This window comes from Mesocricetus auratus, unplaced genomic scaffold (genome assembly GCF_017639785.1).
Source record: "Mesocricetus auratus isolate SY011 unplaced genomic scaffold, BCM_Maur_2.0 Super-Scaffold_100011, whole genome shotgun sequence".
In the NCBI taxonomy this organism is placed as follows: Eukaryota; Metazoa; Chordata; class Mammalia; order Rodentia; family Cricetidae; genus Mesocricetus; species Mesocricetus auratus.
In genome coordinates, this window is record NW_024429195.1 from 13896337 (window position 1) to 13918427 (window position 22091).

General features: G+C 39.0%; 1 protein-coding gene across 1 annotated transcript in view; it reads right to left on the reverse strand.

Annotated features, from left to right (window-relative positions):
• Positions 1-4026: 4026 nt before the first annotated feature.
• The window catches only part of Naa15 (N-alpha-acetyltransferase 15, NatA auxiliary subunit), a 63609-nt gene continuing 45544 nt past the window's right edge, over positions 4027-22091 (reverse strand). The window contains exons 13-20 of the mRNA XM_040754441.1: positions 21508-21636; positions 20339-20552; positions 17449-17642; positions 14819-14927; positions 11931-12029; positions 9843-9986; positions 8317-8414; positions 4027-6386 (exon numbers count right to left, since the gene is read on the reverse strand). Coding sequence (XP_040610375.1) covers positions 6186-6386; positions 8317-8414; positions 9843-9986; positions 11931-12029; positions 14819-14927; positions 17449-17642; positions 20339-20552; positions 21508-21636 — 1188 coding nt within the window. The 3' untranslated portion in view covers positions 4027-6185. The remainder of the gene's footprint in view (positions 6387-8316; positions 8415-9842; positions 9987-11930; positions 12030-14818; positions 14928-17448; positions 17643-20338; positions 20553-21507; positions 21637-22091) is intronic.

Genomic DNA, 22091 nt, shown 5'->3' on the forward strand with positions numbered 1-22091 from the left:
AATACAGAGCCAGTGTTAAGCTTACAATTTCAAGGACTGAACCATCTCCTCCACAAACCGGCAGACTAGAGCTGATGGCTGTCATTGACTGGTATGAGGAAGCTAGAAAATTAAAGATGCTAGGCCATTAAAAGTCTAGGTATGTAGTATGTCTGTCACTAATATCCTTATATTCTTTGAAGTGGTATCCTTTGGAGTCAGTCACTTCCAGTAGGCAGGGCAGTACAAAAGAGCATGCTAAAGATCCAAGAGGAGCCCATTCTCTGCCAGCCAGCATCACAACAGACAGTGGAGAAGATTAAACAGATGGTGCTTCCGGCACCTGTGTCCTACAAAGGAAGCCACAACCATTTCTGACAAACTGCAAAAAAGAGCAAAGATTATATGTGGAAACACTGATAACATCAGTACATAGTGTCTGCAATATGTTGAGATGATTCCTTATGGCTAACAGATAGGACCAAGATGAATATTCTATGACCACAGATAAAGGGATAGGAAATTTAAGGTTATGCAGATGGCACTGTCATTGTTACATCCTACATTATTCACACCACCCTCAACAAGATTGAATATCTATTAGGCATTGCTCTCATTGCTATGTCTTTTAAAGATTTATTTATTTTTTCCTGAGACAGGGTTTCTCCGTGTAACAGTCCTGACTTTCCTGGAACTCGCTCTGTAGACCAGGCTGGCCTTGAACTCATTGATATTCACCTGCCTCTGTCTCCAGAGTGCTAGAATCAAGGGCATGTGCCACTACACCAGGCTATCTTCATTTTTTTTTTTTCAATACAGGGTTTGTCTGTGGCTTTGGAGGCTGTCTTGGAACTAGCTATTGTAGACCAGGCTGGTCTCGAACTCAAAGAGATCCGCCTGCCTCTGCCTCCCGAGTGCTGGGATTAAAGGCATGCACCACCAATGCCCGGCTCGGCTGGCTGTCTTAATTTTAAGATTTTATGGATTTACAGGCTGGAGAGATGACTAAAGTGGGTAAAGGCACTTGCCACCAAACCTGACAATCTAGAGTACAAATCCTGCGACCTAACGTGGTGGAAGAGAACTGACCCCTGTAAATTGTTCTTTGACCTCCAAGTTCACACACAATATATAATAAAAGCAAATTTTAAAATGGACTTTCGGGTTTGTTTTTTTTTGGGGGGGGGACATTGTTTCTGTATGTAACAGCCCTGGCCATCCTGGAACTTACTTTGTAGACCAGGCTGGCCTGGAACTCAAAGATCCACCTGCCTCTGCCTCCCAAGTGCTGGGATTAAAGGTGTGTGTGAACTTACAGGAATTTGGGCCAAAGCAGTGGTCATGTAATTTCATGCTACAATTGGACATTTCACTCACATAGTTCTAGCTGGTAAGCTGAAAATGCTATGTTCAATGAAGTACTTAAAATTTCTTTCAACCCTAAAAACAAAAAACAAGTGAAGCAATTGGCTTATTCTTAGGTCCTTTTTAATGAACTTCTGAACAAGTAATGCTGAATACATGTTCCTAAAATATGTCTATTACTCTTACTTTTTAAACTAAGTTAACCAACGGAAGAGTTATGAGTATTTGGTGTTCCAGAATCCAGGGGATAGTCTTGTTACCATCTACTTTAAATGGCAACTTTTTCATTTTAAAAGATACAAAGCAGCAATTTTTTCTTGAGGGCAGATTGACAGAGCTCCTAAGAAAAGCCAGTTTGGAAGAACGATGTAGCCATGAGTGTGTCCTGAAAAATTCCAATTACAACGCAAACAGGTGGCAAATTCACTCAGGACCAAACAATGGAAAACCAGAGACAGCACAGAGGGCCCCTGTGCCAGTCATGTACATGTAAAACATAGAAGACAAGCATCATTAGTTGAAGTCAAATCGAGATCTAGAACACACTCTCAGAATCACTTCCCTTTCTGTTATTCCTAAACGAGAAGGCAGAGTGTTCTTAGAGAAGTCAGGCATCATCACAATACGAGATTACCAACATGTAGAAATAAACCATCTGCATGAAATAAAGGTCCTTGAACTAAAGACCAAAGCCTCACTTAGGGGCCAGTGAAATGTCTCAGCAGGTTAAGATGCCATCAAGCCCCGTAACCTGAGTTTGATCCCTGAAATACATGTAAGGGTGGATGCTGAGATTCCTAAATTGTCCTGACCTCCACGTGAACATTTTCACACAAATATGCACCCCCCCACACTAATTTTTTTTTTTTTTTTTGGTTTTTCGAGACAGGGTTTCTCTGTGGCTTTGGAGGCTGTCCTGGAACTCGCTTGGTAGTCCAGGCTGGTCTCGAACTCACAGAGATCCGCCTGCCTCTGCCTCCCGAGTGCTGGGATTAAAGGCGTGCGCCACCAACGCCCGGCTCCCCACTTATCTTTTTAAACCTTCATAGCTAGGCATGGTGGTACATTTAATCCCAGCACTAAGGAGGGAGGGGGAGTCAGACCTCTATGTTCGAGGCAAGCAGAGTGAAATACTGTCTCAAAAACTATGACAGACTTCAGAATGGTTTTGTGGCACTGCTAGTAACATCCTTACATATGGTATAAGCAATCTTGAAACAAAGGCCACAGTCCGGTTTAGGTACACACAACACTGAGGTTATAATGTCATTAAGCTCCAGTTTACATTATACTAATCTTCCCTTCTAGATACCATCCCAAAATGATGATGCCTCAGAGCCAACTGCATGAATAACAAACTGCAGACTTTTAGACACTTTCCTTTTATAGCTTTCCCCTAAGCTTTCTTTCTTTCCTTCCAGACTGGCCCTCAACTCCCAAGTGCTGGGGTTGCAGGAATGCAACCTCACACACAGCATCCTTTGCTTGTTTCTGGTATTTCCATGAGCACGTCTTCATGGAAGTAGTCATTTTACTGTATGAACTAGAATATACAGAGACTATTCTTCTTTGTTAAATACAGCGTTCTCCAGAACCTCCTACACACTACAAAGACTTTCCATATGCATCTCACAGCTGTAGAAGGGAAAAGTGAAACTTGATAATAACCTTTTCCAAGAATTTTTTATTGCTACAAACTATAGTTTCTAATCGGCAAGAACTGAAACCACTTCTGTTTCCTGTGGTATGACATTGCTATTTTGTAGAGTTGGTGTCTTGGACTTAACAACTGGTTCAGCAAAGCTTAGACAATAGCAAAATGGTATTAAGAATCTTTCAATTAAAAAAATCAGAAGTATGAGGCAGAAAAGGAAGACTCCTTCCATCAGAAAGGTTGGTCTGAATTCTTTTAGCATCATTATCTTCAGAATTCAAGGACAGTAATTACCTAAAAGAAACAACTACCGTATTCAATAATCTACTTTTTACGCTTTCCCCAAATGGATGCTATGCACGGCAATGGAAAGTCTTCCCAAGTGATCAAAAGGGATTTCTCTGAGTTTGTTACAACCCACCTGATTCTGGACCATAGTTCTCTGAGCTCTTCATACAATCACAGCTTTCATTTCACAGCTCCAAGAGCAAGAGCATGCAGTACAATCATGGTGAAAAAACAGGGCCTAATAAGACCCAGAAAGCTTTCCAGTGACATCGGCACTACTTTTAGTCATGCTATTAGAGATCATTTTATTGTTGTGCATAATAAATACAGAAAAAATAGTGAAAATGTATGACTCAACTATCTAATTAAAGCTAAGTAAACTAAGCTAGTCAGAGTTTAGCTTTTCAATGAGAAATGACAATAAGTAAATATAAAGAAAAACAAAAGGATCTTTACTTTCCTATATTAATACAGGCCGAGAGAACCCCTTCTTATTAAAGGGTTGATAACACCAGTTCTTAGCAATAAACATAAGGCACTTGTTTAGATTACAACATCACACTGCATTTTTCCAACTTGTTTATCTAACCCTGTTTCCCCCACAGTATCACTGATTTTAACTGAATATGGATGGGGTCAATGTGAAATGATCCAGTTGATATACTCAGAGAGCACAGTACAATGTTTTAGGTGAACCCAGTCAAGGTCCTTTGACACCAGACAATGTATACACTATCAAGTAAACCTGAAAGAAAATAAAAGATTTATTCAATAGTTCCAGTAAAATTGGGTTGGAATACAATATACATGATAGGAATTTAGCTCCTCTTGGGTGGCATCTGCATTAGAGTTCTCAGTACTTCTGAGTATTCATCCTAAGACAATCTACATTGTTTGAACATTGTCAAAACAAATAGACGGCTTTCATTGTGATATACAGTAGAGTTTAAACAAATCTACACATACAAGCCTACTATATGGCTGGTGCCTCCTCCAACACTGAATTAGTGGCAGAGTTGGCACTAGTGTTTTTTCAATAGAATAAGAGCCTCAATTGCCACTCATAGGAGATAATTTTTTTAAGTTTACTTTTTTTTTTTTTTGCCATCTGTAAAGATGTTCCTGAGACAGGGCCTGTTAAAATAAAGCACTGGAGTTCAGACTACAATTATCTTTGCATCACTAACCTGTTAGACTGGGATGTGGAATGCAGATCATGTACTATGAAATAAAAGAATTTGATCTTCTGAAAATTCCCTTTAGCATATGAACTATCTATAACTAAAATACTACAAAAGTTCAATTTTATATACACTTAATTCATTTTACTTAAACTTAAATTGCTCAGACCTTGCAAACATAAAGAGAATATTGAGCCTGAGGCTAGTTCTCAGTGTACAGGTTTGACGTGTTTAAGGCTCATTTTCCCAATCAAAATAGTGTTTAGTTTTCCTATCAGATTATGAATTACATTCATAGGACCTGCCACAATCCTAGCACTCAGTGAAATCTGAACAAAGGAGCAGCATTCTACTTCATGCTGGAACTCCGCTGACACCACCATCTAGTCACGTTAGAAAGCTCCACTTGCGCTAGCTCTACAGTGCATTCATTGCCTCTGGCTTGCAGCCTGTTTCCACCTGTGTATTCCACAGAAGCCCAACTCGGATTAGTGGAAATATTCACACAACTGTTTTTCAAAACAATTTATTGCATCATATTTGGTACCTTATGTTTGACAACAAAAAAGAAATTACATTTGTAACTGCAGGAAAAAGAAGCTGGTCTGTTGTTGAAAAAAAAATCTTGGGCCCTTTAAAAATTACAAAGTCTTGGGCTTGCCTGAAACAACTGAGCAAGAAATATATTCTTAGAAATGAAGGGCTTCAAGTATTACAAACCTGTGACACTGTGGAAAAGTTCCAGAGGTATCTAAACTGCAGCACTTTTTTCTGCATATCGTGAACAAGGCCTGCTGAGGTTTTTAGCTATTAGTCTCTTGATCAGTCATAGAATGGTAGTCAGGAGTTCTGCTCTTTAACTTCACGCCATGGTAGATTTTCTTTTTTTCACTCTCAGGTGAAAAATTCATGCTTGCTAATTAGTTGGTGCCACATCACAGTGCATTTGGTTCTTGCATTACAGTTTTAACAAGTTTGGCCAAAACAATGCTAAAGGTTTGCATTGTTATTTTAGTTCTTCAAGTTTTTGTTAAAATTGAGATTGTTCCAACTGGTTCCTTCGGTTAAAAACTGTGGTACAAGAACACCAAACTGATCATGTACAGCAAATTTTGGAAACACAACACGCGTACTGAACACCTTCTAGGTTTCGTATAATCTGCTTGGTAGCTATGTGTCCCCGACTCTACAACGTCTGTTGTAGATGGCTCTGTACATAGTGATTCACATTGCATACTTCCTATGGTCAAGAATCAACCCCGTAACAAAATCAGTCAGATGCTAAAGCCCCAACAACTCTTTGTGCTCAGTGAAAGAATCCAGTGCTAAAACAGCATTTATGCTGTCTGAGATATAGTAAAATCTCACAAGACGAATTTAAAGTAATATTTCTGCCACACACCTGCTATGTTAAGCTGTAATAGCCTCCAGATTTTATAAATTAGTTTAAAAACATGGGCAGGGAAGGTAGGATATGGAATTTTTTTAACCCCTCAATTTTAGCAGCTTTTAATTTTTAAGAAACTGAACCTATATCCTGTAATGTTAGATATTTTATATATAGTTTTCAGCAGGATAAAAAACGTAAAAGACTATTTGAAGGCAAGAACATTTACTCCTCTCATTCTGTGTAAGTTAGAGCAATGCAGCAGGTGCGTGACAAAAATATTATACACTAGATATGGTCCAAAGTCATTCCATTTGCTGTTTAATGATGTTCAAATTTCATTGGCCAGTTCTTCAGGTTCTGCAGAACTATCTCCATTAACTGTGATCTTCATATCCTCTTCATATCCAGGGGGCATGAAAGCCAAAGCATAAGGGAAAAGCTTGTGACAATTTGCTCTATAAGCTTCAGCAGCTTCTTTACAGTCTCCTAGGCTACCATCACACAAGGCTTCCAATACCTCCATGCAAGTCTAAAGAAAAGAAAAGGCCATGTTAGAATTCAGCACAAAACATGCCTTATAATGAGACATTTCAACTATAAGACATTAAAAAATTTTTAAAAAAAAGATTTATTTACACTCGGGAGGCAGAGGCAGGCGGATCTCTGTGAGTTCCAGGCCAGCCTGGTCTACAAAGTGAGTTCTAGGACACCCTCCAAAGCCACAGAGAAACCCTGTCTCGAAAAACCAAAAAAAAAAAAAAAAAAAAAAGATTTATTTATTACATACACAGTGTTCTGCCTACATGCCAGAAGAGGGCACCAGATTGAATTGTAGATGGTTGTGAGCCACCAAGTGGTTGCTGGGAATTGAACTCAAGACCTCTGGAAGAGCAGCCAGTGCTCTTAAACTCTTGAGTCTTCTCTCCAGCCCCAGAATAAGACATTTTTAAGGAAAACAAAAAACATTTCCTCCTGTTTATAAGTCCTATTAAGATGGTCTTTTTAATGATTAAATCAACCATTTCTTCAGAAATGGAGGGTTTATACCAAAATTAAACAAAGACAAGTATATGTACATTTGATGAGACACACAAGGCATTTAAAAAAGCACCATAGTTTTTTGTTGTTGTTGTCTGTTTGTGTGTGTGTGTGTGGGGGGGGTCTCGAGAAAGGATTTCTCTGTATAGCCCTGACTATCCTGGAACTCACTTTGTAGAACAGGCTTACTTCAAAGAACTCAGACATCTACCTGCCTCTTGGATTAAAGACATATGCCACCAGCACAGGGCTACTTTGAGCAAGTACACAACCTTATGAAATGACATTAAGTCAGCTTAGCTTGGCCCTATATATAAATGTTAAACTTACAATGTCAACACCAGTCTCAGCACATAGGACATTAACTTTCCTTCTTTTGGGGGAAGCAATGAGCCAGCAAAATCAAATACTGGCCAGGACATGGTGGCCCATGTTTAACCCCAGCACTTGTGAGGCAGAAGCAGGTAGCCCTTTATGAGTTCAAGGCCAGCGTGGTTGTATGTTATGTACAGGAGTTCTGTTCCAGCCAGGGCCACTGTTAACAAGCAACAAAATCTACTCCTGTTTCATTAAACTCCAAATTCAAATCAAGGAACCTTGAGGCTAGAGAGGTGGCTCAGCACTTGAAAGCACTTACTGATTTTGCAGAGGTCTCAAGTTTGGTTCTCATCATCCACACGGTGGTTCACAACAATCCCTAACTTGAGTTCTAGGTGATCCAAAGCCCTCTTCAGAACATTAAAAACAACAAACATACATATGGTGCATATCCATACATGCAGGCAAAACACTCAGACACAGAAATCTATTTTGTTTTTTGAGATAAGGTTTCTCTGTATTGTTTGAGGCAAAATCTATTTTTTAAAAATAGCAATCCTTGTTGCACAGAGAAACAACCCCAATAAGCAGAAAACGTCCAGTACAAAGTGTTTAGAAAAACAGGTCCTCTCTGAATTCCCCCTCTCATACAAACACACACTTCTTTCAATATCTTCAATATTTGTTTCTGCATTTTAAACTGTTTCACATTACATGCGAATATTCCTCCCCCCTTCTTCTTCTAAAGATTTATTTATATACAGTGTTCTGTCTGGAAGTATGCCTGCAGGCCAGAACACGGTACCATGTGGGTGCTGGGAATTGAACCCAGGTATCCTGGAAGAACATCCAGTGCTCTTACCTGCTGAGCCATCTCTCTAGCCTGAGTACATGTAATTTTATCATAACATATTTTAAGTTATTTCATGCCATATACATAAAACTATTTACTATGTACCAACTAACCTGACATACTTGTACACAAGAACACAAACACATGTATGCATACATAGCCCGTCAAAACGTTTTATGAATAGTAAAAGAGTAGTTAGTTTCTCTTACAGAGTGATTACTTAAAATAAATAATAAGTAGACCCTGTTACCTGAAGGTTTCTGTTGGTGAGGGATCCATCAAGTGTTGTTGCCAGCTCTATTGCTCGTTTCTGACTAGAAGAATCTAAATAATACACCATTTTGGCAGCTAAGTGGGAGGGAAAGGAGAGGTGCCTTAGTTTGGGAACCTTAAACAGTCTTGGCAACAACTCATCTTGATTTCAAATAGAACACATGCTCAAGCAGTGCTACATGTTATAGCCTTGGGAGAGAGACACTGTTATTACAATAACACCCTAAGAGGATTGGATTGTCTACAGTTACAGAAAGGAATAAGGTACGTAACAGATCCACCCAATGGAACAGAATGTTAGTTAAACCAAACATAATCAAAAAACATGAAGCAATACAAATACTCTAATACCTGTCTTGGTGTAAGGAGACTGTAAATCATTTTCAAATGGTTCACTAATTTCTTTTGGGAAAAGGCAACGAGAAGAACAACAGCCTTGAGCTGAAAGGCTTAAGATGATGGCTTGCATTCATCTTCCTACAATGGCTTACAAAGCTCTAGGCGTTAGCCAGGTTTGTTTTGTTTTATCTGAGGCAGAGCTCACTGTGTAGCTCTGGCCTGAAATTTGGTAGATAGACCAGGCAGGCACAAGATCCATCCACCTCCACCTCCAGAGTTCTGGGGTTAATAGAGTTTGCCAACAATCTTTTTTTTTTCCCTAAGATTTATTTATTTATTATGAATGCAACACCTTGCCTCCATGTATGCCTGCACGCCAGAAGAGGGCACCAGATCTCATTACGGATGGTTGTGAGCCACCATGTGGTTGCTGGGAATTGAACTCAGGACCTCTGGAAAAGCAGTCGGTGCTCTTAACCTCTGAGCCATCTCTCCATCTCCAGCACCGCCAACAATCTTTTAAGAGCACAGTAATAAAGCCCAGACTGACTCTTTTTGCCTCAAACTTTCTGAAATCTAAGATGTTTTCAGGTGTTTAGCTTACCAAGTTTGATAAATACATAAGCATGAGAAATCAAAATCACATTTAATTTTATAATCACAATAATGGAAGCATGAGAAGAACATAAGCTCTACCTGCACAGTTTTATAATATGTACAAATTCACCCTGGGGTGGGTGTGTACTGGAGATAAAACCCACTTAATTCAGTTGTACTTCTGGGTGAGATGGCATATGCTTACTCCCAGAACTTGGAAGCAGTCAGATCTTTGTGAATCAGAGGCTAGCCTTCTTTACACAATGACTTTCAGATCAGTCAGGGGGAACACAGTGAGAACTTAGCCCCCCACACCAAAAATCAGCTGTACTAATTTGTTTATAATGTTCTGAACCAGCAGAAACATATTATCATTTTACTGTAATAATTCTGCTTTACAAATATTTGAAATATAGAAGCAACTATATGCTGCTTATTTTCCTACTACTAAAAAGTATAGTGCATATTGCCATTTTGAGCAAAATATATACCTTACCTCGACAATAATTCATTAACGTACTAAAGTTGCTCAAGAAGGCAACTGAAAGGACCAAATAAAGCAATTACCTGATAATCTATGTGGCAATGAATCAGAATTCCTCTTCAGAAAAGTTTCATTAAAATTCTTTGGATTTGTTGCTCCAAAAAGACGATTCATTTCTTGTTTTAATACTGTTCTAACTGTTTCAGGCAAGTCTTTACTTTCACACACTGTTGAATAAGTTAAAAAGACAACTCTTAGCAGCTTAATGCTGTGATAAAGCTTATAACAGTTCATCCTTCTCTACACCCAAGGAGCCTTCTACTTAAAGCAAAAATGTAGTATGACCACGTCACTAACCTTTATCTTCAGGAACTGTGGATGGAGCTATTCACTTTAAATTTGAAAGAGGGCGAGAAGCAACCTAAAAGATGCCTTAAGGAAAAGCTACTGTATGTCAAAGCTCTACAATTATGTAATTGGTATTCTTGGTATTCAATATCATACTTATTATACTTCTGAAAACAGTATGTATATTTTCCTTCATGTCTTTAATCCCAGCACTCAGTAGGCAGAAGCAGGCGAGTTTAAAGTCAGCCTGATCTATACACTGAGTTCTAGGACAGTCATGACAATGTGGAAAGAACTTGCCCCCCTAAAAAATAAATAAATAAAATAAAGTAAAAAAGAGCAAAAAAGGTCCAGGGAGATGGCTTAGCAGGTAAAAGCACTTCCCAAACAAGCTTGTGAACCTGAGCTCAATTCCTGAACCTTGGGTTAAAAAGTCAGATACAGCCGTGCGTTGGTGGCGCACACCTTTAATCCCAGCACTCGGGAGGCAGAGGCAGGCGGATCTCTGTGAGTTTGAGACCAGCCTGGACTACCAAGCGAGTTCCAGGACAGCCTCCAAAGCCACAGAGAAGCCCTGGCTCGAAAAAACAAAAACAAAAAACAAACAAACAAACAAAAAAAACCAAAAAAAAAAAAAAAGTCAGATACAGTCAGACACATCAGTAACCCTAACATTTCTAACCCAGATGGAGGGAAAGAGATTGAAAACAGTGTTTATTCTAAGTTTCTAATACACAGACATTAATGTATTGATCTGCTTGTCAAAACAACTGAAAAAGCACATGACTGTTTTTTAGATGATTATTTTAAAGTAACAAAATTTACTTATAGATTTGTTGTAATTTAGCAGAAGCAAGTTTTGCCTACCAAGTACGGGGTGTAGGTCCAACCCCACTACAGCAACAGAGAAAGAGAGTCAAACATGATTCTCAAATACGCGAACCAAACAATTCTATACCAACACTATATAGCATTTACGGCCTTTGCTAACTGAATACGCAATACCTTTAAAATGACTGAGTTTAGTTCAGATTCTTTTCATTTTTTTAATTTAATTTTTTTATTTTGGTTTTTCGAGACAGGGTTTCTCTGTATTGCTTTGGAGGCTGTCCTGGAACTCACTCTGTAGACCATGCTGGCATCGAAGTCACAGAGATCCAGCCTGCCTCTGCTTCCCGAGTGCTGGGATTAAAGGAGTGCACCACCAACGTCTGGCTTATTTTTATTTTTTAAAGATTTATTTAGGCTGGGCAGGGTGGCTCATACCTTTAGTCCCAGCACTTGGGAGGCAAAGGCAAGAAGATCTCTGCGAGCTCGAAGCCAGCCTGATCTACGTGTGAGTTCCAGGACAGGTTCCAGTCAAGAAAAACAAAACAAAACAAGATTTATTCAGTATGTATACAGTGCTGTCTGCATGTATGGCTGCATGCCAGAAGAGGGCACCAGATCTCATTACAGATGGTTGTGAGCCACCATATAGTTGCTGGGAATTGAAATCAGGACCTCTGGAAGAGCAGTCAGTGCTCTTAACCTCTCCAGCCCCCAGATTGTTTTTTTTTTTAAATATCTACTATTTTCTTTTACTTATGTATGTGTATGCCATGTCTTTAGGTGTCGCTGGGAGCCTAAAAATGGCACTAGTAGCCCAGAGCTGAAGTTAGAGGTATTTGTCTAATGTTGGTCCTGTAAATCAAACTCAAACCCTCTGGACAAACAGCAAAATCTCTGACCTAGTGACCTACAGTCCTACAATCAATACCAGCTACTACTCAAACATACGTAGCTACTACTCAAACATACGTAGTATGGGAATAAAAACCTACCAGAATTAAAGAGTCGAATCATGCATTCATGAAGCCAAGGATGACTAGAATCAATAGCAAATGCCCGCTTTACTGATTGTAGCATCAAAAGAAACTTTTCTATAAAAAGAAAAAATAATATTTTGAGAATTTGATAAAATAAGTTATCCTTCCTGGAAGGGCCAAGGACCTTAGAAACACAAAAAGGGAATTTAGATTCAATCACATTCGAGCTATAACACCTCTGAAGCAAATACTTTCCTTCTAATTGGCTACATGTCAGTTATGCTCATATGTCAGTCTTCAAGTGGTTCCACGAAAAAGAACTTACACAGCATTCTGTGACATATGAACTAGTATCACATCAACAGAGAAACATAACTTTGTTTCTAGTTTCCTTTAATCATTCCTTAGAAAAACTCTCTCCTTTCCGGTGTTCACTGACACACAGTCCCTTCCATCTGACTGTCCATCTCTAGACTCCTCTGCCACCTCTGGATGCAGCTACCCAGGCTACATTTTCTAATTGCTCTACACTATCCCTATCCCACTGCTTACCTGTCCCAAGTCTCAGCGGGGCCTCCACCTGTTAAACAGAAACTTACACTGAGTCTTCTTGATAGTCACCTCTTAGAGACTTTCCTAATCTGGTATCATGTTTCAAATATCAACGTATAAAAACCTAAGTTATTCTGAGAAAATTCCGTCCCCATGGCCCCAAAACTCAGAAAACATTAAAATTCCTGCCATGCTCTTTAATCATCATCTATGAGACACCAGTGCAAGATACTGAGTGACCTTTAAGATTAGAAAACAGCCAAGAAGCAAATTCAACAGAGCCCTTCACTGTCCCTTTAAGCAGGGCAACTTTAGAGTACCTAGGGAGAGACATACCTGCAGTTTTGGCTACACCCCAACAGGCATGGCTACAGTAAGTGAGGGAGAGGGCATAAATAGAGGGGACCTCCTGACACCCTCTCCTTGGATGCTAACCATGTTTCTGAGGGTTTCACCTAGAAACGCTTTTGTTTTCTAATTTACATTTTAAACGAGGATCTCACATGTTTTGGCTGGCCTAGAACTCATGTGGCTCCTGCTGACATACAGGAGCAGTTGCTACACTGTACTATTGCACTAAGAATTGTATTGACTGACTGATTTTGTGTGTGCTCGTGTAGGTCACTGAATTGTAGGAGTCAGTTTTCTCCTTTTTCCAAATGGTTTCTGGGGTTGGAACTCAAAATATCCAGCTTGGGGGTATCTGATGAGCCATCTTGCTGGCCCCCTAAGAATAATTTATAAACTAACTGGGTTAGCCAGGCATGGTGGTGCACCCCTTTAAAATCCAGCACCCAGGAGGCAAAAGCAAGTAGGACTACTATGAATTTTAGGCTGGCTACTGCTCATAGTGAAATCTTATACCCCTGCTCCACCCCAAAATGGGGGTTAAATGTTAAAAAAGGAAAAAATAACCTATATATTCAAAGTTAAAAAAAAATATTATGTATAAATGCATGCCAGAAGAGGGCGCCAGATCTCATTACAAATGGCTGTGAACCACCATGTGGTTGCTGGGAATTGAACTCCGAACCTTTGGAAGATCAGCCAATGCTCCTAACCTCTGAGCCATCTCTCCAGCCCTATTTTCAAAGTTCTAATTGTGAAAAATAGAAAATATAGTTAAGATTAACTTTAACTACTTAAAAAATCCATCAAGAAACAATTGTTATCTTTTGATCCATTTCTTCTTAGCCACTTCTGTATTACGTATTTATATAAATATACTAATAGCTGGGCACACTGACACACATCCATGATCCCAGACTGAGGAAGAAAAAGTAGGAGGATTGCTGACAAGTTCAAGTTTAGCCTGATCTACACACTGAGTTCCAGGCTAACTAGAAACACAGGGACTTGTCTTAATCAACAATTAAACATTCAATTAATACTGTTTTGCATCCTATTTCAAAATAAAAGTTACATTACAGTCTATCTGTATTGTTCATGATAGCCTTGAACTCATGGGCCACAACACTCCTCCTGCCTCAACTTCCCAGTGACTTCCACAACTACTTATTGATTTAACAGCCTTATTCTGATCTTAGTAATAATCTGCTTTTCACTTCAATTCATACTAACATAATAAACTTTTCCAATGAACTACCTATTACATAAATTCAATACTTTGAAACTGTGTGTGTATGTATGTGTATACGTACATATGTACGTTACACACAAGCATTCTAAATGTGAAAGACAAGCCCATTCTTCTGGCCCCTCGAAAAATGCAAACACCAACCAGTGCTGGCATTTTCTAGAGTTTTTAGTCTACACTCTCTTTCCCAATCATGAACACTACAGATCCAGCTCAGAGACTAGTTTCCATTTATGTTATCAGTTCATAACAGCTAAAAGTTCTCTGATGCTTAACTGCAGCACCCACTATTCTATTCTTTCTTTCTTTTTTCTGAGACAGGGTTTCCCTGTGCAGTCTTGGCTGTCTGGAACTCACTCTGTAGACCAGGATGCCCTCGAACTCACAGAGATCCACCTGCCTTTGCCTCCAAAATGCTGGGATTAAAGGCATGCACCACTACAGCCCGGCTAAGCTTAACATTTATATTAAGTATTTTTATCCACAAAATCTTAAAATTCTTTCCTTGAATCACACATGAGGTGATCACTATTTCTGACTTAATTCGAGGTATGCACATCTACTATTGGGCTCTGTGTACTTCAAGAAGTCAAACAATATTACTGTATTTTCCTACAACATTGTGAGCATAGCATGCATTTCTACAAGAAATCTATATTGGCATCTGCCAAGAAATGCAAACAGTGGTAGGTGACACTAATTCTAAAAAATGGAGTGATAGTTATATCAGGGCCACTGTAACCTAATATCCTACCTTTCCTAAAGTAAATCTCAAACGCAAAAAGATGAGTTTCTATCTTGTTCTTCACCAAATTCTTCAACGGTGTTAAAAACTTAATAGCTTCTTCCAATGGAGTCTCAACCTAACAAAATAAAAGACATTATACAAAAGGAAGTCAGATTCTTCAGGAATATGAACTTGATTTAAACTCCTGTTTTTGATTTGCCAAAAGTTAAAAAGGAGGGGGCACTTACCAGTTGGTCAGAAATACACTTTCAAATTCAAATTCTAACATTTCACAATCTACACAAAGACAATTTTAAACTCTAGAATTCTTGAATAATTTTTTTAATCTACTATGTCTAGGAATATTGGTGTTGTCTGCATGTGTTCCTATACATCGCATGCATGCAGGGTCCTGAGAGGCCAGAAGAGTGTGGGTATCCTGGGAGTGGAGTTAAGTCACAAATTGGGTGCTGGTCTTCTAGAAGAACAGTTTTAAAGTACTTGACTAGGAACTGGAGAGATGGCTCAGTAGTTCAGAGCAATTGCTATTCGTGCAGAAGACCCAGGTTTGGTTTCCAGCACTCACATGAGGACTTACAATCATGTGTTAACTCTAGGTCTGGGGATCCAACACTGTCTTCTTACCTCTGCTGGCACCAGGCACTGCTGTGGTGCAGACGTACACACGAGAAAAATACACATACGCATAAAATAAAGCAAATCTAAAAGAAATGATTTACTCGCGTAGAAAGAATACTACAGTTTGAAGGCTCTTGGAAAGCAGATAAAAAGAAATACGAGTACTACATGAAGAATTCATGAATATAAACTACTACCCCATGCTAAATTGGAGAAACAATTTAAACTTTTTTTGTTGCTATGCTGGGAGACAGAAAGATACACTGCTATACAGTATATCTCTGTCTCAAAAAGATTCAAGGCAATTTGTAACTTGAAGATCATATGCTGGGAATGGTGGCTCATGCCTATAATCCTAGCACTTGAGTTTTGGGAAGGAGCATGGGCTAGGGTGAGCCACTGCTCAAAAGAAATAAGTTTTCAACTTCAGATTTATCTTTAGCTGACTGAGTACTAAACCTACAGCATTTCCATTTCTCTATGGATAGAATTACTGATGATTTAATGGTTTTGTTTTATGTCACACATATCTTGAGATGATACACACACACACACACACACACACACACAGGCCAAAAGGGGTCCTTATGCTCCAAGCAGGCAGTAATTCTATGAAGTCAGAAACAAACTATGAGTGGGGTTCCTTCTATGTTCTCAATGCACTCAGAAACACTTAGTTCTGAAAATCTACAACCCTACCTATTAATAATCATTAGACCATATTGGCACAAAAACAACACTGCAGCTCAGACTCAGGAAAACCTTCTAAAGGAGGCCTGGTTTAGCAGTTCTGCTGTGCAGGGAGCTCAGAAAACACTTCTGTCCTAGTAGTTTTGTTTGTTTGTTTTGTTTTGTTTTTGAAGACAGGGTTTCTCCGTATTGTTGTAGAAGCTGTCCTGGAACTCCCTCTGTAAACCAGGCTGGCCTCAAACTCACAGAGATCTGCCTGCCTCTGCATCCCAGGTTGTCCTAGTAGTTATATACTATAAAAACATGCAAATAGTCAGGCAATGGTGGCGTACACGTTTAATCCCAACACTTGGGAGGCAGAGGCAGGCGGATCTCTGTGAGTTCAAGACCAGCCTGGTCTACAAGAGCGAGTTCCAGGACAGCCTCCAAAGCCACACAGAGAAACCCTGTCTCAAAAAATAAATATAAAAAACAAACAAAAAAACCCAAAATAAAACATGCAAATATTCATGTGATCATCAAACCACATTGCTCTTTCTTATACCACTACTGCTATGTCTAAGAGCAGATACATGTATTCTCCAAATGTTCCATTCATATCCTGATTATCTTACATAAGGCATTGAGGAAAATGATTTCAGATTTCAAATGATAAATGATGCTAAAAGCTTTGGAGCCAGTACTGGAGCTTGCTCTGTAGACCAGGCTGGCCTTGAACTCACAAGTCAACTGCCCAGTCAGAGTCTGGTTTATTAAAAAAAAAATTGGAGACTTTCAAAAAAAATTTTTTTCAAAAAAGGTCTTGATTAGACAGCCTAGGTGAGCCTGACTCCCACAAGCTGTCCTCTAATTTCTATAAGGACACACACACACACACACACACACACACACACACACACACACACACACCTGCACGAGCCTGACTCCCACAAGCTGTCCTCTAATTTCTATAAGGACACACACACACACACACACACCGAGCCTGACTCCCACAAACTGTCCTCTAATTTCTATAAGCACAGCCCCACATACACACACCCCTGCACAAAACAAACAAATAAGGAAAGATGGGCCGGGCGGCGGAGTTTAATGAGTTTAATCCCAGCACTCGGGAGGCAGAGGCAGGAGGATCTCTGAGTTCGAGGCCAGGCTGGACCGACAGCCTCCAAAACAATACAGAGAAACTCTGTCTCGTAAAACCAAAAAAAAAAAAAAAAAAGGAAAGATAGTTAAAATTTTCAGTGCCAATAGTCTGCCGTGGCCTCACTCACTCACTCACTCACTCACTCACTCACTCACTCACTGTGCTAGGCAGGACCATGAAATACCTTGGCCAATTTCTCTGGGATAAGTTCTTCTTTGGGGCCTCCAATTTCCTCATCATCATCATCCTTTTTCTTTTTCTGATTCCTCTGCTGCTTTTCTTTCTCTGCATTTTTTTTCTCTTCTTCTATCTGGGCTTTCTTTTGTGCTCTTCTTTGTTTATTACGTAGTTTCTTTAACTCTTTGTCAGACATGTTTGCTGTAGGAAGTGTTAACAGAATCATAAACATATTAATAAGTCATTGTAACTACCTAAGAAACTTTCAAATTTTTATTGGTATAGGTGTGTGGTGGTTTAAATAAGAACAGCACATACATTTGAATGCTCAGTCATCAGAGGTACATTTGAGAAAGATTAGGAGGTAGAGCCTTACTGAAGGAAATGCATCACTGGGGATGGGCCTTTGAGCCTCTCCTGAGTGGATAGTTTTCACCTACTTCACTACCATGCCTGCCACACAAACTGCTAGCACTTAAATGTTTATAATACTTATCTTGATGATGGTTGTCTCTTCACAGCAATAAAACAATGACTAAGATAGGATGAAGTGTCTATTTTTGTGTTATGAGTACCATAAATCAGGAGACCAGGAGTGGGCATAGGAACTAATCTCTGATCATTTGCTGGAGTAGCAAGTGCTCTTAACTGCTGAGTTATCTTACCAGGCTCAAATTTTTACCCCCCCCCCAAGGCTTTAGTTGTTTAACTATATATTTAAGGGGTGAGGGGCATGTGAATGCAGTACCTACAAAAACCAAAAGACAATGTCAAACACGGGCATGGGTGCTGGGAGTCAAACTTGGGTCCTCTCCCAAGAGCAGGACATGATCTTAACCACTCCCTGCTCTTAATTACTTTTATTTATTCTAAGCCAACTATTTTGTGTATAGTAATATTGTTTACATATTAAACAACACTGTAGTTGGGCAGTGGTGGAACACTCCTTTAATCCTAGCACTCAGGAGGCAGAGGCAAAAGGATCTCTATGGATTCAAGGCCAGCCTGGTCAACAGAGCAAGTTCCAGGACATCCAGAGAACCCTTTCAAAAAAGAAAAAACAACCCTCCCCCCCCAAAAACATACTGTAATAGAGTGATCATATAAAAATTTTTGGTTTGGGTTTTTTTGTTTTTGTTTTTTTAGCAGAGAGCAATGGCACATGCCTATAATCCTAGCACTTGGAAGTCAGAAGAAGTAGGCACCCTCAGTAAATTCAAGACTAGCTTGTCTACACAGTGTACCAGGCTACCACGGGCTATATAGTGAGATCCAACATAAAGGGAAAAAGAGAAAAGAAAGAAAAATAGGGAGAGGTGAAGAGAAAAAGAAAAAAAGGCCTTGAGGAAGGGCAGGCTTAAGTGACCATGGGGGGGAATTATCAACAGTGCTATAAAACATATCAAATAAACTAAGTGACTTAGCTAAAGTGATTTACGAATCAAAGCACTGAGTGTAATTAACACCTGTTTCTTCTTGATATAATTGAAAATTCAAGAGAAACAATCTAACGAAGTACCAAGAACTGAACAAAAGCAAAAAGTTGGACACAAAATCCAGAACTCAGAAAGATGGTGCCTAAGAGTAACATTAACCCTGAAGAAAACAACAAAAAGGAGTTGCTAAATACGGTAAAGGTATGCGTGGACTCTAACAACAAACTTCACAGAAATAGCCACCATATTCTGAAAAGCAAAAGAACCATGTTCTCAGGTTTTTTATTTTTGTTTTGTTTTGCTTTTTGGAGACAGGGTTTCTCTGTGTAGATTTGGTTATCCTGGAACTTGCTCTGTATAACAGGCTGGCCTCAAAGTCTCAATGATGATGGGGGATGTCCTTCTGTATGTATGTTTCTCTTACTGAAGAATAAGGCAAAAAGATAGGTGGGAATAGGAGACGAGAATTCTGGGAAAGGTAGGCAGAAACAGTTGCCATGTAAGGACTGGGAAGAAAGGACACACCAGGCATTCTCCACTAAGATAAAACGTGAAATTACATAAATTAATAGAAATGGGTTAATAATTAAGACAGAGCTTGCCAATAAGAAGCCCTATCATTGGCCAAAAGTTTTATAACTAATATAGCATCCGCGTGCTTAGTTGGGCTGAGCAGCTGTGGGACCAACCTAGTGGGAAAGAGAAACCAGCAACACAAGGGATTTGACTGCCTCTGTCTCCTGAGTGCTGGGATTAAAGACATGTGCCACCACTGACTAGCTAGACTCTCATATTTTTACTACCTGAGTACTTGGATTGCAGAAGTTAGCTATCTTTCCTGATAAATTTTTCTAGTTTAACTCTAAGCTACATTCTAATGTTCAAGCAAAATGCATCTTTTATGCGGTTAATTACAAATTGTTACTAAAAAAGCAATGACTAGAGCAAGTGAGGTAGCTCACTGATAAAGGAACTTGCTGCCAAGTCTTACAACCTAGGTTAGATTCTTAGAACTCACATCGTGGAAAGGCAGAACCAACTCATGGACAAATGCATAAACCAAATAAATGTAACTAGATTTACCCCCTAAGGAGTACTAACTTATACTAAAGAGTCAACACTAATACAGAGTTTGGTAACAATCACAGTATTATAGTTAGCTGAGTAAATCTTACATTAAATGTGAAACTTAGGATTCAAGCTTGTTGGGTAAAAACATCTAATCACGAATTAAAACCCCTGGTTGGGAAAATAACTCAAAAATAGAATGCCTGGTGGAAAAGGCACTGGATTGGATCCTTAGACACCAACCAAATATCCAAACAAAACTATCAAAATAACAAACAAACAAAAATCAAACATCAAATTAAGTCTACATTATTTTGGAAGCATAAAAGTGGTGTTTTCCCTCTATTGCTTAGACAAATTCACAAAACACTCATAAATCTTTGAATGTTATACCTGTATCAGCCTCGTGTTCTTTATTCTCATCTGTAAGAGGGTTGTCATGAAGCTTCAAATAGATCTCGATGGCAATTCTGGCTGCTTTAAAGTAAAATGGATGCTGCCGAAGCACATCTTCTAGCTTTAGTAAGTCCACATATGATCTAAGGGTGATCTTCCTCATACAGTATGTATGAAAGTCAAACTGGTCATCGGTGATTTCTATAAAATGCTAACAAAATTATCATTTTATTATCACATTGTCTAAGAAAACCATAAAAACAAAACCTTGTGATTACTTGCTTTTTTAGCATGAAAAATTATTTTAAAAAATGAAAATTATAATCATTTGATATATTTGGAATACTAAATAAAAAATACGGTTGGCAGGGGTTGGAAAAATGGCTCAGTGGTTAATAGTACTGGCTGCTCTTGCAGAGGACCCAGGTTCAATTCCCAATATCCACATGGAAGCTCACGACTTCTGTGTGCCCAGTTTCAGAGGATCCAACACCCTCACACAAATATAAATGCAGGCCAAACACCAATGAACATAAAACTAAAATGAATGAATGAATGAATAACATTAAAAAATACAGTTGGCTTCTACCAAACAAAGAACAATTTAAGTGAAAGGGGATAATAATGCTTCACCTATGCTCATACATATTTCCTTCTTAAGTCATACTTAAGTAAAATTATTCTGACCATACCCGGGTTGAAAAATGATTTTAAGAAAATTATTACCTGCACTGCATATAGAAAGACAGCAAATCTTTATCAAGGGTAAACAGCATGAATCAAACCACAATGAAAAGGACTTGGAAATTAATTAGCTTTCACATATTAGGGAATAAGCAGCAGCAATTCAAAAGTTAGAACTGCATTAAAAACATCATCAGGACACAAAGGTTTCCTGAAGTATTTTCATAAGCCCAGTTATTATTTTTTTTTGGTTTTTACGAGACAGGATTTCTCTGTATTGTTTTCAGAAAAGGACTCTTAAAGGAATAAAAGATAATAGAAGATATTTTCATTTTTGAAACCTCAATAAGGCATACTCATTCTAAAATCACATGCTGGGAATTATAAATGTAGGGAGGAGTGGCGGGGGATATGATGGCTTTCCCAAAGGCTTCAAGATCTAAGCAAACAAAGTTAGAAGTTCACATATGTTCGATACTTACTCTCTCAATTTCATGACATTTCTTGAGTGCGTCACCAAATCTGTTCATTGCTTTGTATGCCTGGGCACACTCTGTCTGGAACCACATGCACTGCATCTCATTCAGGTTCTCTACTGCGGATGTCCCTTCCTGGTAAAAAGCACACAGTGATTGCAGACAAGCCCCACCAGACACATCACGGAACCGTGAAATTGAAAGAGGACTAATGCTCAATCCATCACATTTCTGGAAAAAAATTTTGAGACAGGGTATCTCTGTGTAACAGTCTTGGCAATCCTGGAACTCGATCTGTAGACCAGGTTGGCCTCAGACATCTGCCTGCCTCTACCTCCTGAGTACCAAGATTAAAGGTGTATGCTACGATCACCTGGCTTAGGTTGTTTTTCTAACCAACAGAGATACTAATTTTGCAAATGACTCCACAAAAGGTCTACAATAACTGTGTAGCAGGGATTAACAAAATAAATAATAGCATATTTCAGATAAGTAATACAAATTCCCTTAAATCCTAAAACATTCTTCTCAACATTAATCATTACAAGCCAGTCTTTTTTGGGGGGGGGAGGAGGTCTTTGTTGTTTTTT